Source organism: Eretmochelys imbricata, chromosome 13 (assembly GCF_965152235.1).
Source record: "Eretmochelys imbricata isolate rEreImb1 chromosome 13, rEreImb1.hap1, whole genome shotgun sequence".
In the NCBI taxonomy this organism is placed as follows: domain Eukaryota; kingdom Metazoa; phylum Chordata; order Testudines; family Cheloniidae; genus Eretmochelys; species Eretmochelys imbricata.
In genome coordinates, this window is record NC_135584.1 from 39658271 (window position 1) to 39677799 (window position 19529).

The 19529-nt window shown below is 41.4% G+C and overlaps 2 protein-coding genes across 2 annotated transcripts; both read left to right on the forward strand.

The window, feature by feature from the left end:
• The first annotated feature begins 5129 nt into the window (after positions 1-5129).
• On the forward strand, positions 5130-6092 carry LOC144273905 (olfactory receptor 5AP2-like). Its single transcript, XM_077832618.1, has one exon. It carries the CDS (start codon positions 5130-5132, stop codon positions 6090-6092), a length of 963 nt encoding a protein of 320 aa, XP_077688744.1.
• A 12070-nt stretch (positions 6093-18162) lies between these two features.
• On the forward strand, positions 18163-19125 carry LOC144273876 (olfactory receptor 10C1-like). The gene has a single exon (XM_077832579.1). It carries the CDS (start codon positions 18163-18165, stop codon positions 19123-19125), a length of 963 nt encoding a protein of 320 aa, XP_077688705.1.
• Positions 19126-19529: the final 404 nt, after the last annotated feature.

Consider the following 19529-nt stretch of genomic DNA (forward strand, 5'->3'; position numbering starts at 1 on the left):
GATCTGTTTGGTATCCCTTCTAATCATTTAAAATCTAACTTTTGTCATTAAAAGCCTTGTATATATTTGAACCTAAACCAGTGTGCTTTTCAGTGAAGTATCTGGGGAAAATCTCAGCTTCATTACCACAAGTGTGCATATTCCTCTCCATGTTGAGGGAGAGACGAACCAGGTAATGCATTCATACTGGTCAGTGTTTTGAGGAGGGCAGGACGGTCCAGCTCTGGGATCCTAGGCTGGGGAGCTGGTTGGTATCTTGACTGCAGCTTCTCTCTTTTTGGTTTATGCAGTGGCTGTCCAGAACTTGCACATAACTGCAGCTGGGTGCATCCCTGCCTGTGGGAATGCTGGAGGAAGTGTAGGACTGGGAGCAGTTTTGCATCTTGCCACAGCAGCACATTGTGAGAGGGAGCCCAGACTGGTGAGTCATAAATGAGACATTCCCTTGTTTCCAGTTGCTTTGTCTTTTGGGTCAACAATTCAGCTGTCTCCGTTATTTTCCCTCTTTGAACCAGTTGTTTTCCATGACTTCCCCTTTGAGGTTAGTAATAAGACTGTTCTTGCACCGTTGTTTTTCCTTTCTAAAAATAAATATTATCTTTCCTCTATGCAATAATTTCAAATTCCCACTGGCAGAAATATGAAGGGAGATTACATCATTTATTATGAAGGAGAAATTACCAACCGAGAGAGACATAAATTTCTGTGAAAGGGAAGAACAGCAAAATACACCCAGAAGTGCCGTAGGATCCAGACATCCAGGTAGGAACCCAAAGCTCATTTTACTGAGATTATTGAAGACTATCAATAGTAGAAGAGAATTGAAAATGTAGTGCAAAGATTATAATTTTAACTCGGGAAATCTGAAGGAAAGATTGGGGTTAGGGGCAATAGATCATCAGTGAGAAAGGTAAAGCAGCCCAGTTAAAATGAAATAATCTGATTATCAAATAGAAATACCTGCTCAGGCATCCACCATGTCAGAAAGAGTATGATTGTTTGTTCAATCCAGGGGGGAAGGAAATGAAGGTAGATGAGTTATAGAAAAGCATGCCTAAGAAAGAGCAATGAATGGCTTTCAGATTTAAAACATAAGAACATAAGAACGGCCATAGTGGGTCAGACCAAAGGTCCATCTAGTCCAGTATCCTGTCTTCTGACAGTGGCTAATGCCAGGTGCTTCAGAGGGAATGAACAGAACAGGTAATCATCTACTGATCCATACCCTATTGCCCATTCCCAACTTCTGGCAAACAGAGGCTAGGGACACCATCCGTGCCCATTCTGGCTAATAGACATTGATGGACCTGTCCTCCATGAATGTATCTAATTTATTGACTCCTTGTGTGTGTATTTTCTTTTTCACCACAAGACTCTGTTTCTTTTCCTCAAATGTGACATTTATTGCTTGTACAATTTTTGAAATAAATCAAAGAGTCTCTCTCGTCTCTGTCTCTCTCTGTGTTTTTCTGGATTTCCATTTTTCTGTCATACATTTATGTTGCACCAGTGTCAATGTACCATTAACATTCCCGGTGTAGACATAGTTCCTATGGGTGCATCATGAACTAGTGAATGAGGAGATAAAAAGTGCGTAAGGGAAAAGCAAGGAAGAGAGGAGTTAACCCCTGACAGAATTTACCACTATATATTTTTCTGCCCTGTTTCCAGGCCCCATTTCAGGTGAATGTACTGCCCTCCGTTCCCCCTTTCAGCTGGGTACAGTTTGACACCTTTGGCTATTTTGAAATATACATTTTTTTTATGTTTGGACAGGGGAATGTTTTGTGCTTGTGGTTTGACATGTTTGGCTGATTTGTTTTAGAAAAAGTAAGGGTTAATCTGAAAGAATCGAAAGGGATGACTTAATGAAAAGGAGGTTTAAAACAATAAGAATTGGTTCGCTTTAGTAAGGAGAGAGGTTGGTTATTAAAGAGAGGAAAGATTTTTGGTTAGGTTTATTAAGGAGAGAGAGTTTTTAAGACAAAAGTTTGAAACAAAGGTTATTATAGAACTAAACAAAATTGAAATAAAAGAGGAAAATATAAAGGTGGATTGAAGGAGGAGCTTTTAAAAAGAGAGTTTTTTTTAAAAAAAGAAGAACATATCAAGGTAAAAAAAATAAGGTTGAAAGAAAGCACAAGATGAAAAAAAAGGGATTTTAAAAAGTAGCTTGAAAGCCTGTGTTCAATGACAAAGAGCTGTGTGACAGAGCTAAAGTGGCTCATTCACCTGCACATCTACCAATGTGATATATGCCATGTACATTGGCCAAACCAGACTGTCTCTATGCAAAATTGACATAAATCAGGCTTCAAGAATTCTAACATTCAAAAACCAGTAGGAGAACACTTCAACCTCCCGGGACACTCAATAACAGACTTAAAAGTGGCAATTCTTCAACAAAAAAACTTCAAAAACAGACTCCAAAGAGAAACTGCAGAACTGGAATTAATTTGCAAGCTGGATACCATCAAATTAGGCCTAAAAAAAGACTGGGCGTGGATGGGTCGCTACAAAAAGTAATTTTCCCTCTGCTGATACTCACACCTTCTTGTCAACTCCATGCATCTGATGAAGTGGGTGTTAGCCCATAAAAGCTTATGCCCAGCTATATTTGTTCATCTCTAAGGTGCCACAGGGATTCCTCATTATTTTTGTGTCGGGTAAATGTTTCTTCAAACACGCTTATCTTTTATGTGTATATTCCTTTACAAAACTTAAATTAAAAGTCAATTTTTGGTAAAACTTTAACTGTATGAAAAGGTTGTGGAGATATCTTTTATGCAGGGCTTATCTCAGGAGGGGTGGGGAGGGGAGGAGAGGGAGGGAGGGAGGAAGGAGGAGGCGATGGGCTGTAGAACAGCTTCTGATTGGTCCAGCAGGGTTTGCTCCCAAGGCTCACAGCCTCTGGTATCGTTATCATTTCCCTAGGGACAGCCGCTGGGTAAGCTTGCTGCTTAGCTCTTGCTAGCACTTTCTATAATTTACCTCTCTCGCTAGCCATGTGTTCTGCTGATGAACAAAAAAAGACCTTTCTCTCTCTTGCTGTTTTCTAAACTTTACCTCTTTCACACAGCCCTGTGTTCTGCTCACGAACAGAAAAGCATCTCTCTCTCTCTCTCTCTTTCGTTTTCTATACTTTATCTCTTTCACACAGCCCTTTGTCACTGAATACAGATTTTCTTCCTAATTTTTAAAATTCCCTTTTTTCTGGCATGTGCTCTCTTTCAGCCTAATTCTTTTCCCCTTTATATTTTCCTTTTTTTTCTTCAAAATAACTCTTTTTAAATGCTCCTATCTCAAGCCACCTTGATATTTTCCTCGTTTATTACATTTTTTTATATTTTAAAATAACCTTTCTTTCAAACTTATGTCTTTAAAACCCTCTCTCCTTAGTAAACCTAACCAAAAATCTTTCCTTTCCTTAATAACCAACCACTCTCCTTACTAAATCTATCCTAACCAATCTTTTATTTTTTAAACTGATTTTCATTAAGGTCTCTCCTTCTGTTCTTCCATTTTTTTTCTTTAAAACCCTCTCTCTCCTTAATAAACCTAAACAAAAAATCTGTCCTTTCTTTAATAACCAATCTTTACTCTTTGAAAACTTCTCTCCTGACTAAACCTAACCAATCTTTCTTTTCTAAAAACTCCATTTCTTTAAGCTCTCTCTTTCTATTCTTTCAAACTAACCCTTCCCTTTTTTCTAAGAAATCATCCAAATTTATCAAAACACAAGCATACAACCTACCCCGGTCCAAACATTAAAAACAAATAGTTTTTTTCAAAATGACTAACAGTGCCAAACCTGTACACAACCAAAAACAGGAATGGAAGGTGGGACATAAACCCGAAATGGGGCATGTAAACATCTCAGAAAAGTTTATGGTGATGAATGCTATTGAGGGGACGACTACTGAAGAGATTTCAGATTTATTAGTTCTGATACCTTTGCTTTAACAGAAAGGATATGCTACTTCTCTTTAAACAGATCTGTATTTTATTGCTCAAACATTTGAAGAAATAAACTTAGTCTCTCTCCTCTTTCTTTCTCTCACACTGTATTTTTATCTTATTCTGTTTATTAATCTCTTTCGTTTTCTCCATTTTTTAATTTTTCTCCAGGCACATTCTCCCTTCTGAATAAAAATGACTCTCTTATTTCTATCTTGATGAATTTTCATTTCTATTTCACTTACATTTCTTTTAATGGGGTTAGATTCCAGTCTCAGTTGCTCTTGTGTAAATCCACATAAAGCGGATGCAATTTACCCTGGCGTAATTGAGATCAGGTAAGAGCCCATGGTCTGTGTTTGGGTTAATTTTGTGTCTTTGTCTGTTTCTCAGCTGTATCTATTAAATGGTGCAAATTCTTCTTTGAATCTGCTGTGATAGAGGACAGCTGGACAGACCTTCATACAAACCGCATCCTCTTTGGTGTTTGGTGTGTGTCTCCTGGGTTATGTCTATGCTGCACCTGGGCAGTGTAATTCCCTGCTCCGGTGACCTACACACATTATCTGTGATGGGGCTATTGTGCTAAGAATAGCAGTGTAGCCTTGGCAGCACAGACGAGCTGCCCGAGCACAATCCCATCTGAGATCCTAGGTACGTCCACAGGTGGCCCTCCCAAGCCCCTGTATGTGCTGTCCTGTTCTCACTGCTATTTTTATCCTGCTCGCTTGCCCATAGCTAGTATATGTACCTCTACCCAAGCTGGGAATTGCACCTCCCAACTGCAGGTTAGACTACCAGTCGTTGAACTCTAAATATCTTTCGTTTCCAATCTCTTGATTTTGTTTATGTCTTCTAGATTTGTTGCTATGACACTGATAGGATTAAGGTATTCCAAAATCCCAGCCTAAAAGTCAAGAAAGCATAAGAGAGTTAGATGGGACATTTCCGTAATTCAGTAGGGTTCCATGCTCTTGGTTCACCTATATTGGAAGCTCAACCTCTTGATTATATTAGGCTTCCTCTGTTTATTAACAACTTCATTCTTCTAGTGGAGAGATGCAGTGGTATGAGGTTACCTGCTCCAGGTTTCTGCTAGTGTATCCAACAGCACAAACTGACGGCGTGCACTCCATCAATATTTAATGGTTTTCTTTTTCTAGATACAGATTATGGAGAAAGCGGAAGGAAGAAATCAAACACCCATCGTGAAATTCATCCTTTTAGGATTTGGGAATGTCCCTGAGCTGCAGCCCCTTCTCTTCCTCGTGTTTCTAGTGATCTACATTGTGACTGTTGCAGGGAACATCCTCATTATTGCGCTAGTTGTGACTGATCAGCACCTTCACATCCCCATGTACTTCTTACTGGGGAACTTGTCCTGCTTGGAGACCTGCTACACCTCCACCATCCTGCCCAGGCTGCTGGCCAGTCTCCTGACTGGGGACAGATCCATTTCTGTTAAGGGCTGCATTCTGCAATTATACTTATTTGGTGTCATGTCAACTACAGAATGTCTGCTGCTCATGGCAATGTCTTATGATCGGTATTTAGCGATATGCAATCCACTCCGTTATGATGCTCTGATGAATGGCAGGGTTTGTTGCCAACTGGTGGCAGGGTCCTGGATAAGTAGCCTTGTGGGCTGTGCCATAGTAGATATTTTCTTTTTCCGATTAACGTTCTGTAATTCCAAAGAAATTGATCATTTCTTTTGTGATTTTTCACCCATGATTAAGCTGTCCTGTGATGACACCCAGACTCTCCAACTGGTAACATTTACTATCTCTGCCATAGGGACAATTGTGCCCTGTCTGCTGACCCTGACATCCTACATTTGTATCATCGCCACCATCCTGAGAATCCCTTCCACCACAGGGAGGCAAAAGGCCTTTTCCACCTGCTCCTCTCACCTCATTGTGGTGATAGTTTACTATGGGACACTGATTACTGTCTATGTGGCTCCAACAGCTAACACTCCCAAGATCCTACACAAACTCTTCTCTGTCTTCTACACAGTCCTGACTCCCATGGTCAATCCTGTCATCTACAGCCTGAGAAACAAAGAGGTCAATGAGTCCCTGAGAAAAGCTATTCTTAAACTGATTGCTTTCAGAAAAGGCATAGAACCTTAAGGGATAAATTTTAGCATAAAGTAAAATAGAGATGAACTGATACAGTTTTTTAGACATGGCCCATCTGAGTCCTTGAGAACAGGGTTACCCCTTATTGACCTGACTTCTTCTTTCTTTCTTTCTTTCTTTCTTTCTTTCTTTCTTTCTTTCTTTCTTTCTTTCTTTCTTTCTTTCTTTCTTTCTGTTACTCTGCTACTTTTTGAGGATTTATCTTTCATACATTTATTAGACATTTCTTTATATAAAACTTGATACTGTAAGAGACATTCTTTATGAAAAGTGTACTTGTATACATCCACATGAAGTGGATGCAAGTCTGTTATTGAGTGTCCAGGGATGAATTTTACAATGGCTGTTTGATTTCTTCCTGCAACTTTCTCCATAATATATATTTAGAAATAGAAAACCATTAAATATTGATGGAAGACATACAGTCAGGTTGTGCTGTTGGTTACACTGTTGGAAACCTGTACACTGGTGGAAACCTGTGACCACATACCACTTCATCTCTCCACTGGAAAAATGAAGTTGTTGATAAACAGAGGAAGACTCATATAATTAAGAGGTTGAACTTCCAATTTAGATGAACCAAGAGTATGGAACCCTACTGAATTATAGAAATGTCCCGTCTAACTCCCTTAAGCTCTCTAGAACCCTAAATAAAGACTTTGGGGCTGGGTTTTGAAATATCTTTATCCTATCAGTGTCAGATCAACAAATCTAGAAGACATAACAAAAAATCAAGAGATTGGAAATGAAAGATATTTAGAGTTCAACCACAGGTATGTTTACCCTGCAGCTGGGAGGTGTAATTCCCAGCTTGGGTAGACGTACATGAACCCTAATGAAGACTGTTAGATAACCAGAACTTAATATTAAACGCTAGGCTTGCTTTTCAAAGATTTTCCAAAAGGAAAAGTTTTGTACAGCTAGCAGGATAAAACTAGAAGTGAGAACATGGCAGCACAGGCTGCAGGTTTGGATAGCCACGTGTGTACAGTATCTCAGGTGGGACGGGGCACGGGCAGCTAGTCTGTGCTTCCTAGGGTACACTTCTGCTTTCAGCAAAGTAGCTCAATCAAATATGGTTTGTGTAGATCTGCCAGAGAAGGGAATTACACTGTCCAGATGCAGCATAGACATACCCCATATGACACAGAAGGAAACACCAAAGGGGCTGTGGTTTGTATGAAGGTCTATCCAAAGCTGTCCTCTATCACAGAGGAGTCAAAGAAAAAAATTCACCATTTGATAGATGCAGCTGAGAAACAGACAAAGACACAAAATAAACCTGACCACCCACCCCACCCTCCTGCTCTCCCCTGATGCAGGGCTGTATGCGGTTCATAGATGGAGGTATATACAGTATCAGGCTTTGTTTGAATGAATAGTTTATTTGGTCAGCCCAAAGTGATTCATGAATTTAACTCAAATTAGCTGGATATTTTCAGCAACAAGCAACCAAAATCTTTCAGGACGTAGATGCGGAGCAGCAACGCGCCCCTGTTATAACATTTAACTTGTGGTTAGAGCACTCGTGTGTGTGTGTGTGTAAGACCCACGTTCAATATCCCCCATGCCTGATGGGGGCGGGGAGGGGGGAAGTCTTCAGTCTCCCACATTGCAAAGAAGTGTACTGGCCTGTGGAATACTCTCTGCAAAAGCTCTCTCTCTCTCTCTCTCTCCTTTAAAAGTGGTTCCATTGGGTATAAATAATTAAATAGTCATTGAAAGAGGGAGTTGAACTTCGATCTCCTGCAGCCAAAGTGTGCGTCTTAACTACCAAGCTACAGAGTCATCCTTGGATTTGCTTTTTAGCCCAATGACTATTGATTCTCATCATGAATGAGTCATTGGGATATGAAAAGTAAGTGAGAATGACTCATAGGCTGGTGGTGAAGCTTTTATTTTCCAGAACTGGCAGAGAAATAAAAAATCAATGGTTCACTGAGCTCTAATTGACATCTTCTGCCACAGAACATCTGGCGGGACCGAAATACACACTGAGTGGGTTATTCATCAAGGGTTGGGTGTCTTTTGGTTAAGACATAGGTCTGAGAATCACGACTCTTCATTTCTCTTCCTAGATCAGCCACCTACTCCCTATAGGCCAGAAACTTTGTCACAACCTAATTCATCTTTATGCAGGGTGTGGGGTATTGAGAACTGTGTTTAAATTACAAGCTGTCACTCTGAGCGTAAGGGGATTTTCTGGTCCCAATTGCAGACTGGGGATCTCTATACAGAAATATATGCTCTGGTTGTTGTGAGTCATTCTGCATCCAGCCAGGCTAGCATTAGGCCTCTCTATTTTAGGGAGCAGCCTGCTTTGTCCCTCAGTTTTGGTGTTCTTGCATCGTATAGGTCTGAATTGTAAGAAATAAATGAACATTTGCCTATACTTTTCACTCTGCCCCCTTTTCTCTTAACTTTAATATCCTACATCTCCACCGTCCTCCTAATCCCTGGAGGCAAAAGGACTTTTCCACCTGCTCCTCCCACCTCCCACCTGTTCTATGGGACTCTGATTATTGTCTACATGTTATCAAAGTCCAACTCACCGAGAGACCTGAACAAAGGGTTCCATCTCTTCGAAACAGTCCTGACTCCCCTGTTCAGTCCCCTCTTCTACAGCCTGTGAAATACAAAGGTAAAGGAGGTCCTGAGTAATTCTGTGGCTAAACTTGTGCCATGCACACGAATTCAGAGAATCCAAGTGAATGTATTTTTTTTATTCAAAAGAAAGGGGGATACGTTCTGCTGGTTTAATGAGTCAGAGGGGTATAGCTTAGTGGTTTCTACCTTCTTTGTTGTTTCCCCGCTTGTTTAGTCAGGCTGTGGTGGTAGAAAATGAGGATGACCTGATTGGTTTGCCTCATGAAGATCCTTCAATACGTAACAAGCTACAGTGTTCATATCTCCACCTCTGGGACTATCAGAGGTAGCTGAGAAAATCAATGTGAACCAATAAAAAGCAGCATCATGAATTCAGGTGGAACATTTTTGAATATGGGTTTTTCAAGTTAATTTCCACAGCCAAATACTAATGTAGGAACCTAAATATCATGACTCCAGGATTGAAAATCTTTCTAGGAACACTTGATTCTACGGCTTCAGCATAGACTCAGCATACTCGTATTTATAAGTAAGGAGGGCAAAACTCTACATTCACATCTCTCAGTTCTTCAGGGCAAATCTGGGAGTGATGAACAAAGCCAGTCATGAAATGGTGTTTTTTATTTAGGACTTTTGGGCGGGTTTTCTACAGTCTCCCCAGAAAGAAGTGGAGTCCTCTAACCAGCAGGCTTTAGAGTCACTCTTATATTTGTTGTCTTTCTTGCTGACCCAATGACTCTTCTATTAGTTACCCAGCATGAAACAGCTTCAACTGGAGCGACAGAGGAAGTCCCACATACCATAATATCCCACTGCCCAGTGGTGACGACACTCGCTTGAGAAGTAACATAGCCTGTTCAAATCCTCCCTTTTCCCCTTCCAACAGAGGGAGAACTTGAACTGGGATCTCTGATATCCCAGCTCAGTACCCTAACCACTGTGCTAAAAGTGACAATGGAATCCCTCCTTCCACCCCAACTTTTTGTGTGAGCTCACCTACCAGATTTGGCCCCTTATGTGAGTTAGGGGGAGGAACTCAGGGATGTATGTCTCCAGATGCCTGGTCTCAGGCTCCAGTGCACATGCCGAGAGACAGAAACCTAGGCACCCTAGGGCATTTCACTGCAAAAAGTAGGCCCCAAGTTGAGTTTAGATGCCTACAGAGTTTGGGAGAAGCTGAGTGGAGTTTTAGAGAATCCTACCGGGGCCTGATTCTGGGATTTGGGCACCTAGAGTGGTTAGGAGCTAAAGTCCATTTTTTGTATGGTCCCCCCTGCTGCTTTTGAAAATCTCACTAGGTTCCTATCTGCATCTTTAGGAAAACAAATTCCATTGACACTCTGCCCTGAGTGTTTGGAAATAAAGGACCGGGGCTCTAATCCCAGCTCTCCAGCTCTGTGCGTGTTTTCACAGTCTGGGTTGTAACTGTGCCTCGCCTCCATGGGCAGCACGGACTGGTTACAATGGAAGCACAACACGTAGCCATGCTTCTGCGTTCTCCTTTCAATAGCAGTAGTTTTTATCCCACATTATTGTGAGATGCTGGAGAACTTAGAATGTGCACAATGGCCCAGATTCTCATCTCAGTTATGCTGGTGTAAATGCAGAGTAATTCCCCTTACTCCAGTGGTGTGTCTGTTATCAGAACCCAGCTCAGTATCTCAGTGATAAAAACACACTGGTTCAGATGCGACCCTGGGATAACCACAGTGAAAAGAGAGGAGGTACACCAGGGAATAGTTTGGACCATGCTATTGAAAACTCACTGCAACTTACTAGCAATATTTCAGAGGACATGATGCAACCAATGTTGGTGTTAATTAATACCCAAAGGCCCTAATTACAAACCCTCCATCACCAGTGGGATATATTAGTGAAGACACAGTTTAGAGTCCTTTGAGGGATTCTTGTGTTGTGTTTATACTTCAGTTATTTAAATCCCAAATTCCCCAGTTGCAAACAGGCTAGGACAAGGCGCTTGGAACAGTCAGCTGGGCTTTTCACTGATATGAATCCAAGTGCTTTTGCTCCTGTCTACATGCTGGTAAAACATGATGACAATTTCATAGCTTTGGCCCATTTCCTAGTGGACACATGTCAAAAGCATAGCTACAGCTCCAGGCCTAGGACCTGTGTGAAGCCAGTTGGTGGAGCGTTGATGATTTCTGGTGGAGTTTGACCCATTCCTCATCATTAGTTTGTTTATCACTCTATACTCTTAGATTTGGTAAGAGTGACTATCTGAGGAGTAGTTATAGAAATGTAAGTGTACTGAGTGACTAATCAGTTAATTAACACCACCCAAAAAAAGGTACTACTTAAACACTCAAGCATATTAATTAATGACCAGGCCATTTTCTTTCAGAATACACTCAGAAATTCATGATTCTTTATGGCTGAGATTTTCAAAGAAAACAAGGAGAATTAGGTGCCAAATTGTCATAAAAAATTATTCAGAATTGGGCTTCTAACTTCCATAGGTCCCTTTAAAATCCAAAGTGGTTTGATGGGTAAACATCATGTTATGTTTATTCACAGAGTACCTCTGGATAACAAGAACAATGTAAGGTCTTCTAGAGTTATTGTTTTCTGGGTAGCATTATTTATTATTTTATAGCACACACAGGTATGCTAAAATCTTAACAGAAAATTAACATAACAAATGAGTTTACAATCCCAATGTATGACACTTCAAGATACATCAAAACTTCAGCAATCATATGATATATATAAGTGATAAAATGCTTGGCATTTCTTACCGAGATGAGGTTTACCTGAGCTTGAATTTATTTACCTCAGCTGAATGACTTTTGGTTTAAGTGAGAGGGGAATCTGGACTGTTGACTTGAGAGAATCAAAGAATTTAAGAAAAGGAGTACTTGTGGCACCTTAGAGACAAACCAATTTATTTGAGCATGAGCTTTTGTGAGCTACAGCTCACTTCATCGGATGCATGGATGCATCCGATGAAGTGAGCTGTAGCTCACGAAAGCTCATGCTCAAATAAATTGGTTAGTCTCTAAGGTGCCACAAGTACTCCTTTTCTTTTTGCGAAGACAGACTAACACGGCTGTTACTCTGAAACCAAGGAATTTAAGGTCAGTAGAGGTCTTTAGCATAATTCCATCCATAGAATCTCAGTTGGTGTTTCCTGAATGAAACCCAGCAAGTTCACCTGAACATGAGGATACCTTTCAGAGAAATATCCCATCTCTCTGGAAGGTGTTCCCAGAGATCATTCATAGATTCCAGGGCCAGAAGGGGCCATTGCGATCATCTGGTTGGATCTCGTGTAGAACACAGGCCAGAAAAGTTTCCCCAAAATAATTCCTTTTGAACAAGAGCAGAACTTAAAAAAAAGAAAACAATTTGTGTCAACAGTTTTCCTGTCTCCATTATTTTCCTTTTGGAATCAGTTGTTTTCTATGACTTTCCCTTTGAGGTTAGTAATAAGACTGCCCTTGTACTGTTATTTTTCCTTTCTAAAAATAAATATTCACTTTCCTTATGCAATAGTTTCAAATTCCCACCAGCAGAATATCAAGGGAGATTACATCATTTCATATGAAGGAAAAATTACCAAGCAGGAGAGATGGTAATTTCTGGAAAGGGAATAACAACAAAATACACCAAGAAGCGCAGCATGATCGAGAAATCCAGGAAGGAACCCAAAGCTCAGTTTACAGAGATAATTGAAGACTATGAATAGTAGAAGAGAATGGAAAATGCTGTGCAAAGACTATAATCTTGTCTCAGAAAAGGTGATGGAAGGGTTAGGGTTAGGGTATGGCTGGGAATAGATCTTCTGTGTGAAAGGGAAAGCAATACAGTTAAAATGAAATAATCTGATTTAGAAATGAAAAATTCCTTCCCAGGCATCCACCCATGTCAGAAAGAATAGGATTGCTTGTTCAATCCAGTGGGAAAGTAAATGAAAGTAGATGGTGTGACACTGCACCCCATAGGCTTCGTAGGGATATTATTATGAATTGATTATAGCACAATTATGATGCATTTTGTGCAAGACGGGTCATTTAAGGTGTCATTGGAAAAGCTATGATTTGCTCAATATGATTATCCTGTTTGTATGCATGTCTCATTTTTGTATCTGAAGTTATGAATATTGACTATGTATCTGTATTTCAAATGTAGTTACATCTGGGTAACATCCACTAGTGAAGATGCTTTCAGTCTCCATAGGTGATTGGGAAGGGCCAATTCAGGGTAATGAGCTATTAGGGAAAACAATTGGCCTTAGGAGAAGCTTATCTCCCACCTGGTGAGCCTTCCTGAGAACACTCCAGAGAGCCTGTAAGTAATGGTAGCCATGACTCTGCCAGGGCAGGTGACCAGACCACATGACTCTGGACTCCATCTTGGGACATCTGTATTTTTCCACAAACTGGTCTGGGAACCGAGTTTTGAAACAAAGGGTTCCCACCCTATGCTAAAGCTATATAAGGCCGGGAGTGATATCACGCCACAGAAGAGGATTCCTGGAGAGACCTGAGGAACAAAGAGTGAACTGGGGGAAGTGCTGGACCCAGGTTAAAGAGGTTTCTAGCCTGTGTATGGAAACCTGAGAAACCCAAGCTGCAAAGCAAATGCAGCTTGTGCCTTGAGAATCTGCCAAACTACTGGTATCACCAGTCAGGGTGAGAAACTGTTCATTCATAGTCAATCTAACTTGTGTGTTAAGATGAGTTTGAATTTTTGTTTATTTGCTGGGATTCTGCTTTGATCTGTTTCCTATCCCTTATAATCACTTTTGTTGTTAATAAACTTGTTTGCAGTTTAACTTAAACCAGTGTGCCTTTAACTGAAGTGTCTGGGGGAAAATCTCAGCTTGGTTAGCCCAAGTGTGCATATTCCCCCCACATTCAGGAAGAGGTGAACCAGGTAAGAAATTATTACTGGTCGGTGTTTTGACCAGGGCAGGGTGGTGCAGCTCTGGAGTCCCAGGCTGGGAAGCTGCTGATTATCTTGACTGTAGCTTCTCTATTGTTGGTTCATGCAGTGGCTGGTCAGAGAGCCGGCATGTAACTGTAGGAGGGTGTGTCTCTATCTGAGTGAATGCCGGAGGAAGTGTGAGAAGGAGCCCAGACTGGTGGGTCAGAGGGCACAGCGGAATCCTAATTCCAGGTAGCATACTGGGGGGAACCGATGAGTTATAGCAAAACATGCCTAAGACAGAGCAATGAATGGTTCTCAGATTTAGAACATAAGAACAGCCAAACTGTGTCTGACCAAAGGTCCATCTAGCCCAGTATCCTGCTTTCCGACAGTGGTCAGTGCCAGGTGCTTCAGAGGGAATGAACAGAACAGGTAATCATCAAGTGATACATTCCCTGTAACCCATTACCTTTTGAATGTACCATATTATTACTGGTTTATAGAAATAAACTTGACTAACATTGGTTATCTGGTCTCTTGAATATATTTGGTAAGGAACCAAAGTGGGTGAAGGGATTTACTATGCAGTTCATCAACACTAAGTAAAATTGTATTGGTTGCAATATAATTAAAGAGAGAATGGTATCTGTTGGACTGGGTTTGTGCACGTCATCAAATCCATACTTCCCCACAAGTCAACTTCACATCACCAACCAGCCCCCTACTGGGTAAGCTGTCACCCTGTTAGGAGATACAAAATAGAGTCCAAACCATTCTTTATCTCATTATGCTTCCTACGCTCTAGCATCTTGTATCTTTTAATCATGAGCCAGATCCAAAGTCCTTTGTACTTAAGGAAAAGACTCTCAGTCCTTGACTACAAGGGGGTTTGTTTCAGGCCCAGTACAGGCAAAGGCACCAGTTATTTTCTCCACATCTGCTATGGGTAGGAGCCATGTCTCCCCTGCCCACTCTCACAATACACAGTGGTAAACTACATTCACGTTTTACAATACAGCAATAAAGATACATATTCCCTGTCACCCATTTCCAGCTTCAAGGAAACAGAGGCTAGGGACACCATCCCTTCCCATCCTGGTTAACAGCGATTAATGGACTTATCCTCCATGAATTTATCTAGTTTATGGGTTGCTTGAGTGTGTGGAAGTATAACATTGTATAAGTATAACTTTGTATAAGGGGACATGCTGGATACATTGTATATGAGAGGGCATGCCAAAACATGTTACAAAGTATCTGAGGGAGCACACTTAGGGACAGTTAGCTTTTGAATGGAGAGGCAATTAAGATAGAGCCAGCACGTCTAAGAAGCAGGCATCAGAATGGAAGGTGTGAAGGGCAATTAGTTAAGTTAACTGGAAGCTGCAAAAGGAGATTGTTAAGGGTGGCAGGTAATTGAAGATACGTGACTGGTCTCAGGGATCTCGAAGGGTGGTGACTAAAATCTTTTTCTTCTTTTGTCTGTAACTTCTCTGTAACTTGTTCTCCAAAAAACTGTATAAATTAAAAGACACAAGCCCCACTCGGGGGGCTCACTTCTAAATGTATTAGCAGAGCAGCTTTGCTAATAAAACAGAGTGGTCTGATAAACTGTGAATCTGAGTCAAACTTTGACAAGTGTGTATTTTATTTTTTACCACGTGAGTTTTATTGCTCCTAAAAATTTTGAAACAAAATAGTCTCTCTTCTTTGTGTGTGTGTGTGTGTGCTTTTCTGGATTTCCATTTTTCTTTCAATGTACCATTGCCACGCCTGGTATAGACATAGTTTATATGGGCGCAACGTAAGTCAGTGGATGAAGAGATCAGAAGGTATGATCAGGAAATGTGTAGGGGAAAAGCAAGGAAGAGGTTTCACACTTGTTAGCTCGAATATCTTTGCTTTAACAGCAAGGATCTGCTACTTCTCTTTAAACATGTCTATATTTTATTACTCATAACATTTGGAGAAATAAAAAATCTCTTTCTCTCTCTGTGTATTTTTATCTCATTCTGTCTATATAACTCTTTCTTTTTCTCCGGTTTTTCATTTTTCTCCAAGCACATTCTCCCTTCTGGATAAAAATGACTCTTTTCATAGAATCATAGAATCATAGAATATCAGGGTTGGAAGGGACCCCTGAAGGTCATCTAGTCCAACCCCCTGCTCGAAGCAGGACCAATTCCCAGTTAAATCATCCCAGCCAGGGCTTTGTCAAGCCTGACCTTAAAAACCTCTAAGGAAGGAGATTCTACCACCTCCCTAGGTAACGCATTCCAGTGTTTCACCACCCTCTTAGTGAAAAAGTTTTTCCTAATATCCAATCTAAACCTCCCCCACTGCAACTTGAGACCATTACTCCTCGTTCTGTCATCTGCTACCATTGAGAACAGTCTAGAGCCATCCTCTTTGGAACCCCCTTTCAGGTAGTTGAAAGCAGCTATCAAATCCCCCCTCATTCTTCTCTTCTGCAGACTAAACAATCCCAGCTCCCTCAGCCTCTCCTCATAAGTCATGTGTTCTAGACCCCTAATCATTTTTGTTGCCCTTCGCTGGACTCTCTCCAATTTATCCACATCCTTCTTGTAGTGTGGGGCCCAAAACTGGACACAGTACTCCAGATGAGGCCTCACCAATGTCGAATAGAGGGGAACAATCACGTCCCTCGATCTGCTCGCTATGCCCCTACTTATACATCCCAAAATGCCATTGGCCTTCTTGGCAACAAGGGCACACTGCTGACTCATATCCAGCTTCTCGTCCACTGTCACCCCTAGGTCCTTTTCCGCAGAACTGCTGCCTGGCCATTCGGTCCCTAGTCTGTAGCGGTGCATTGGATTCTTCCGTCCTAAGTGCAGGACCCTGCACTTATCCTTATTGAACCTCATCAGATTTCTTTTGGCCCAATCCTCCAATTTGTCTAGGTCCTTCTGTATCCTATCCCTCCCCTCCAGCGTATCTACCACTCCTCCCAGTTTAGTATCATCCGCAAATTTGCTGAGAGTGCAATCCACACCATCCTACAGATCATTTATGAAGATATTGAACAAAACTGGTCCCAGGACCGACCCTTGGGGCACTCCACTTGATACCGGCTGCCAACTAGACATGGAGCCATTGATCACTACCCGATGAGCCCGACAATCTAGCCAGCTTTCTACCCACCTTATAGTGCATTCATCCAGCCCATACTTCCTTAACTTGCTGACAAGAATACTGTGGGAGACCGTGTCAAAAGCTTTGCTAAAGTCAAGAAACAATACATCCACTGCTTTCCCTTCATCCACAGAACCAGTAATCTCATCATAAAAGGCGATTAGATTAGTCAGGCATGACCTTCCCTTGGTGAATCCATGCTGGCTGTTCCTGATCACTTTCCTCTCATGCAAGTGCATCAGGATTGATTCTTTGAGGACCTGCTCCATGATTTTTCCAGGGACTGAGGTGAGGCTGACTGGTCTGTAGTTCCCAGGATCCTCCTTCTTCCCTTTTTTAAAGATTGGCACTACATTAGCCTTTTTCCAGTCATCCGGGTCTTCCCCGGTTCGCCACGAGTTTTCAGTTTCTCTCTTCATGAGTTTTCATTTTTATTTCACTTACATTTCTTTATATGCGGTTGGATTCCAATCTCAGTTGCACTTGTGTAAATCCACATGAAGCTGATGCAATTTAACCTGGTGTAATTGTGAAACACGTGGTATGTTTTTAGGAGTGGTTTGTTTTTGTTTGTGTGTTTGTTCGTTGTGTGTCTGTGTCTGTTTCTCAGCTACATCTATCAAATGGTGCAAATTTGTCTTTGAATCTGCTCTGATAGAAGACAGCTGGATAAACCTTCGTGCAAACCTCAGCCTCTTTAGTGTTTTGGTGTGTGCCTATGGGGTGTGTTTATACTGCATGTGGCAAGTGTAATTCCCTGCTCCGGTGACCTGCACACTCTGTCTTTGAGCTATGGAGATATGGTGCTAAAAAAGCAGTGTAGCCTGGGCAGCACAGACTAGCTGGCAGAGCTCAATCCCATCTGAGATCCTAGGTACGTCCACAGGCGGCCAATCCAAAGGGCTGCGTGTGCTGCCGTGTTCTCTCTGCTAATTTTATCCTGCTATCTTGATCCAAGCAAGTGTGTGTACCTCTACCCAAACTGGGAATTACACCTCCCAGCTGCAGGGGAGACGTACCCGTGGTTGAACTCTCAATAGTTTTCATTTCCAATCTACTGATTTTTTGTTATGTCTTCTAGGTTTCTTGATATGACACTGAAGGGATAAAGATTTCAACATCCCAGCCTAAAGGTCTTTCTTTAAAGTTCAAGAGAGATTAAGGGAGTTAGAGGGGACATTTCTGTAATCAGTAGGGTTCTATGCTCTTGGTTCACCTGTATTGGAAGCTCAACCTCTTAATTATATTAGGCTTCCTCTGTTTATTAACAACTTCATTCTTCTAGTGGAGAGATGCAGTTGTATGAGGTTACCTACTCCAGGTTTCTGCTAGTGTATCCAACAGCACAAACTGACAGCGTGCACTCCATCAGTATTTAATGGTTTTCTTTTTCTAGATACAGATTATGGAGAAAGCAGAAGGAAGAAATCAAACACCAATCGTGGAATTCATCCTTTTAGGATTTGGGAATGTCCCTGAACTGCAGCCCCTTCTCTTCCTCGTGTTTCTAGTGATCTTCATTGTGACTGTGGCAGGGAACATTCTCATTGTTGCACTAGTTGTGGCTGATTGCCACCTTCACACCCCCATGTACTTCTTCCTGGGGAACTTGTCCTGCCTGGAGATCTGCTACACCTCCACCTTGCTACCCAGGCTGCTGGCCAGCCTCCTGACTGGGGACAGAACCATTTCTGTTAAGGGCTGCATTTTGCAAACATATTTCTTTGGTATTCTGTCAGCTACAGAATCTCTCCTGCTTGCGGCAATGTCTTATGATCGGTACTTAGCGATATGCAATCCACTCCGTTATGCTGCTCTGATGAATGGCAGGGTTTGTTGCCAGCTAGTGGCAGGATCCTGGATAAGTAGCTTTCTAGGCTGCACCACAATAAATATTTTCTTGTTCGAATCAAAGTTTTGTGATTCAAAAGGAATTGACCATTTCTTTTGTGATTTTTCACCCGTGATAAAGCTGTCCTGTGGCGATACCCAGGCTGTGCAAGTGCTGACATTTATTGTCTCTGCCATAGGGACATTTGTGCCATGTCTACTGGTCCTGACATCCTATATTCGTATCATCACCACCATCCTGAGAATCCCTTCCACCACAGGGAGGCAAAAGGCCTTTTCCACCTGCTCCTCTCACCTCATTGTGGTTATAGTTTACTATGGGACACTGATTACTGTCTATGTGGTTCCAACAGCTAACACTCACAAGGTCCTACACAAACTCTTCTCTGTCTTCTACACAGTCCTGACTCCCATGATCAACCCTGTCATCTACAGCCTGAGAAACAAGGAGGTCACTGAGTCCCTGAGAAAAGCTATTCTTAAACTGATTGCTTTCAGAAAAGACATAGAACCTTAAAGGACAACTTTTAGCATATAGTAAAATAGAAATGAACTGATATAGTTTCTTAGACATGACCCATTGGAGTCCTTGAGAATAGGAGAGTCCTTGAGAACCCCTCATTGAACTTACTTCATCCATTTTCTTTCTTTCTTTCTTTCTTTCTTTCTTTCTTTCTTTCTTTCTTTCTTTCTTTCTTTCTTTCTTTCTTTCTTTCTCTCTGATACTTTTTCAGCATTAATCTTTCATACATTTAATACACATTTCTTTATACAAAACTTGATACTGTAAAAAGAAAAGGAGTACTTGTGGCACCTTAGAGACTAACGAATTTATTTGAGCATAAGCTTTCGTGAGCTACAGCTCACTTCTTTGGATGTGATGATATCTTGATATTGTAAGAGACATTCTTTAAGAAAAAT

What these genes read in the sequence shown, in the direction of transcription:
- LOC144273905 (XM_077832618.1), top strand. Translation starts at nt 5,130, where the DNA reads ATGGAGAAAGCGGAAGGAAGAAATCAAACACCCATCGTGAAATTCATC.
- LOC144273876 (XM_077832579.1), top strand. Translation starts at nt 18,163, where the DNA reads ATGGAGAAAGCAGAAGGAAGAAATCAAACACCAATCGTGGAATTCATC.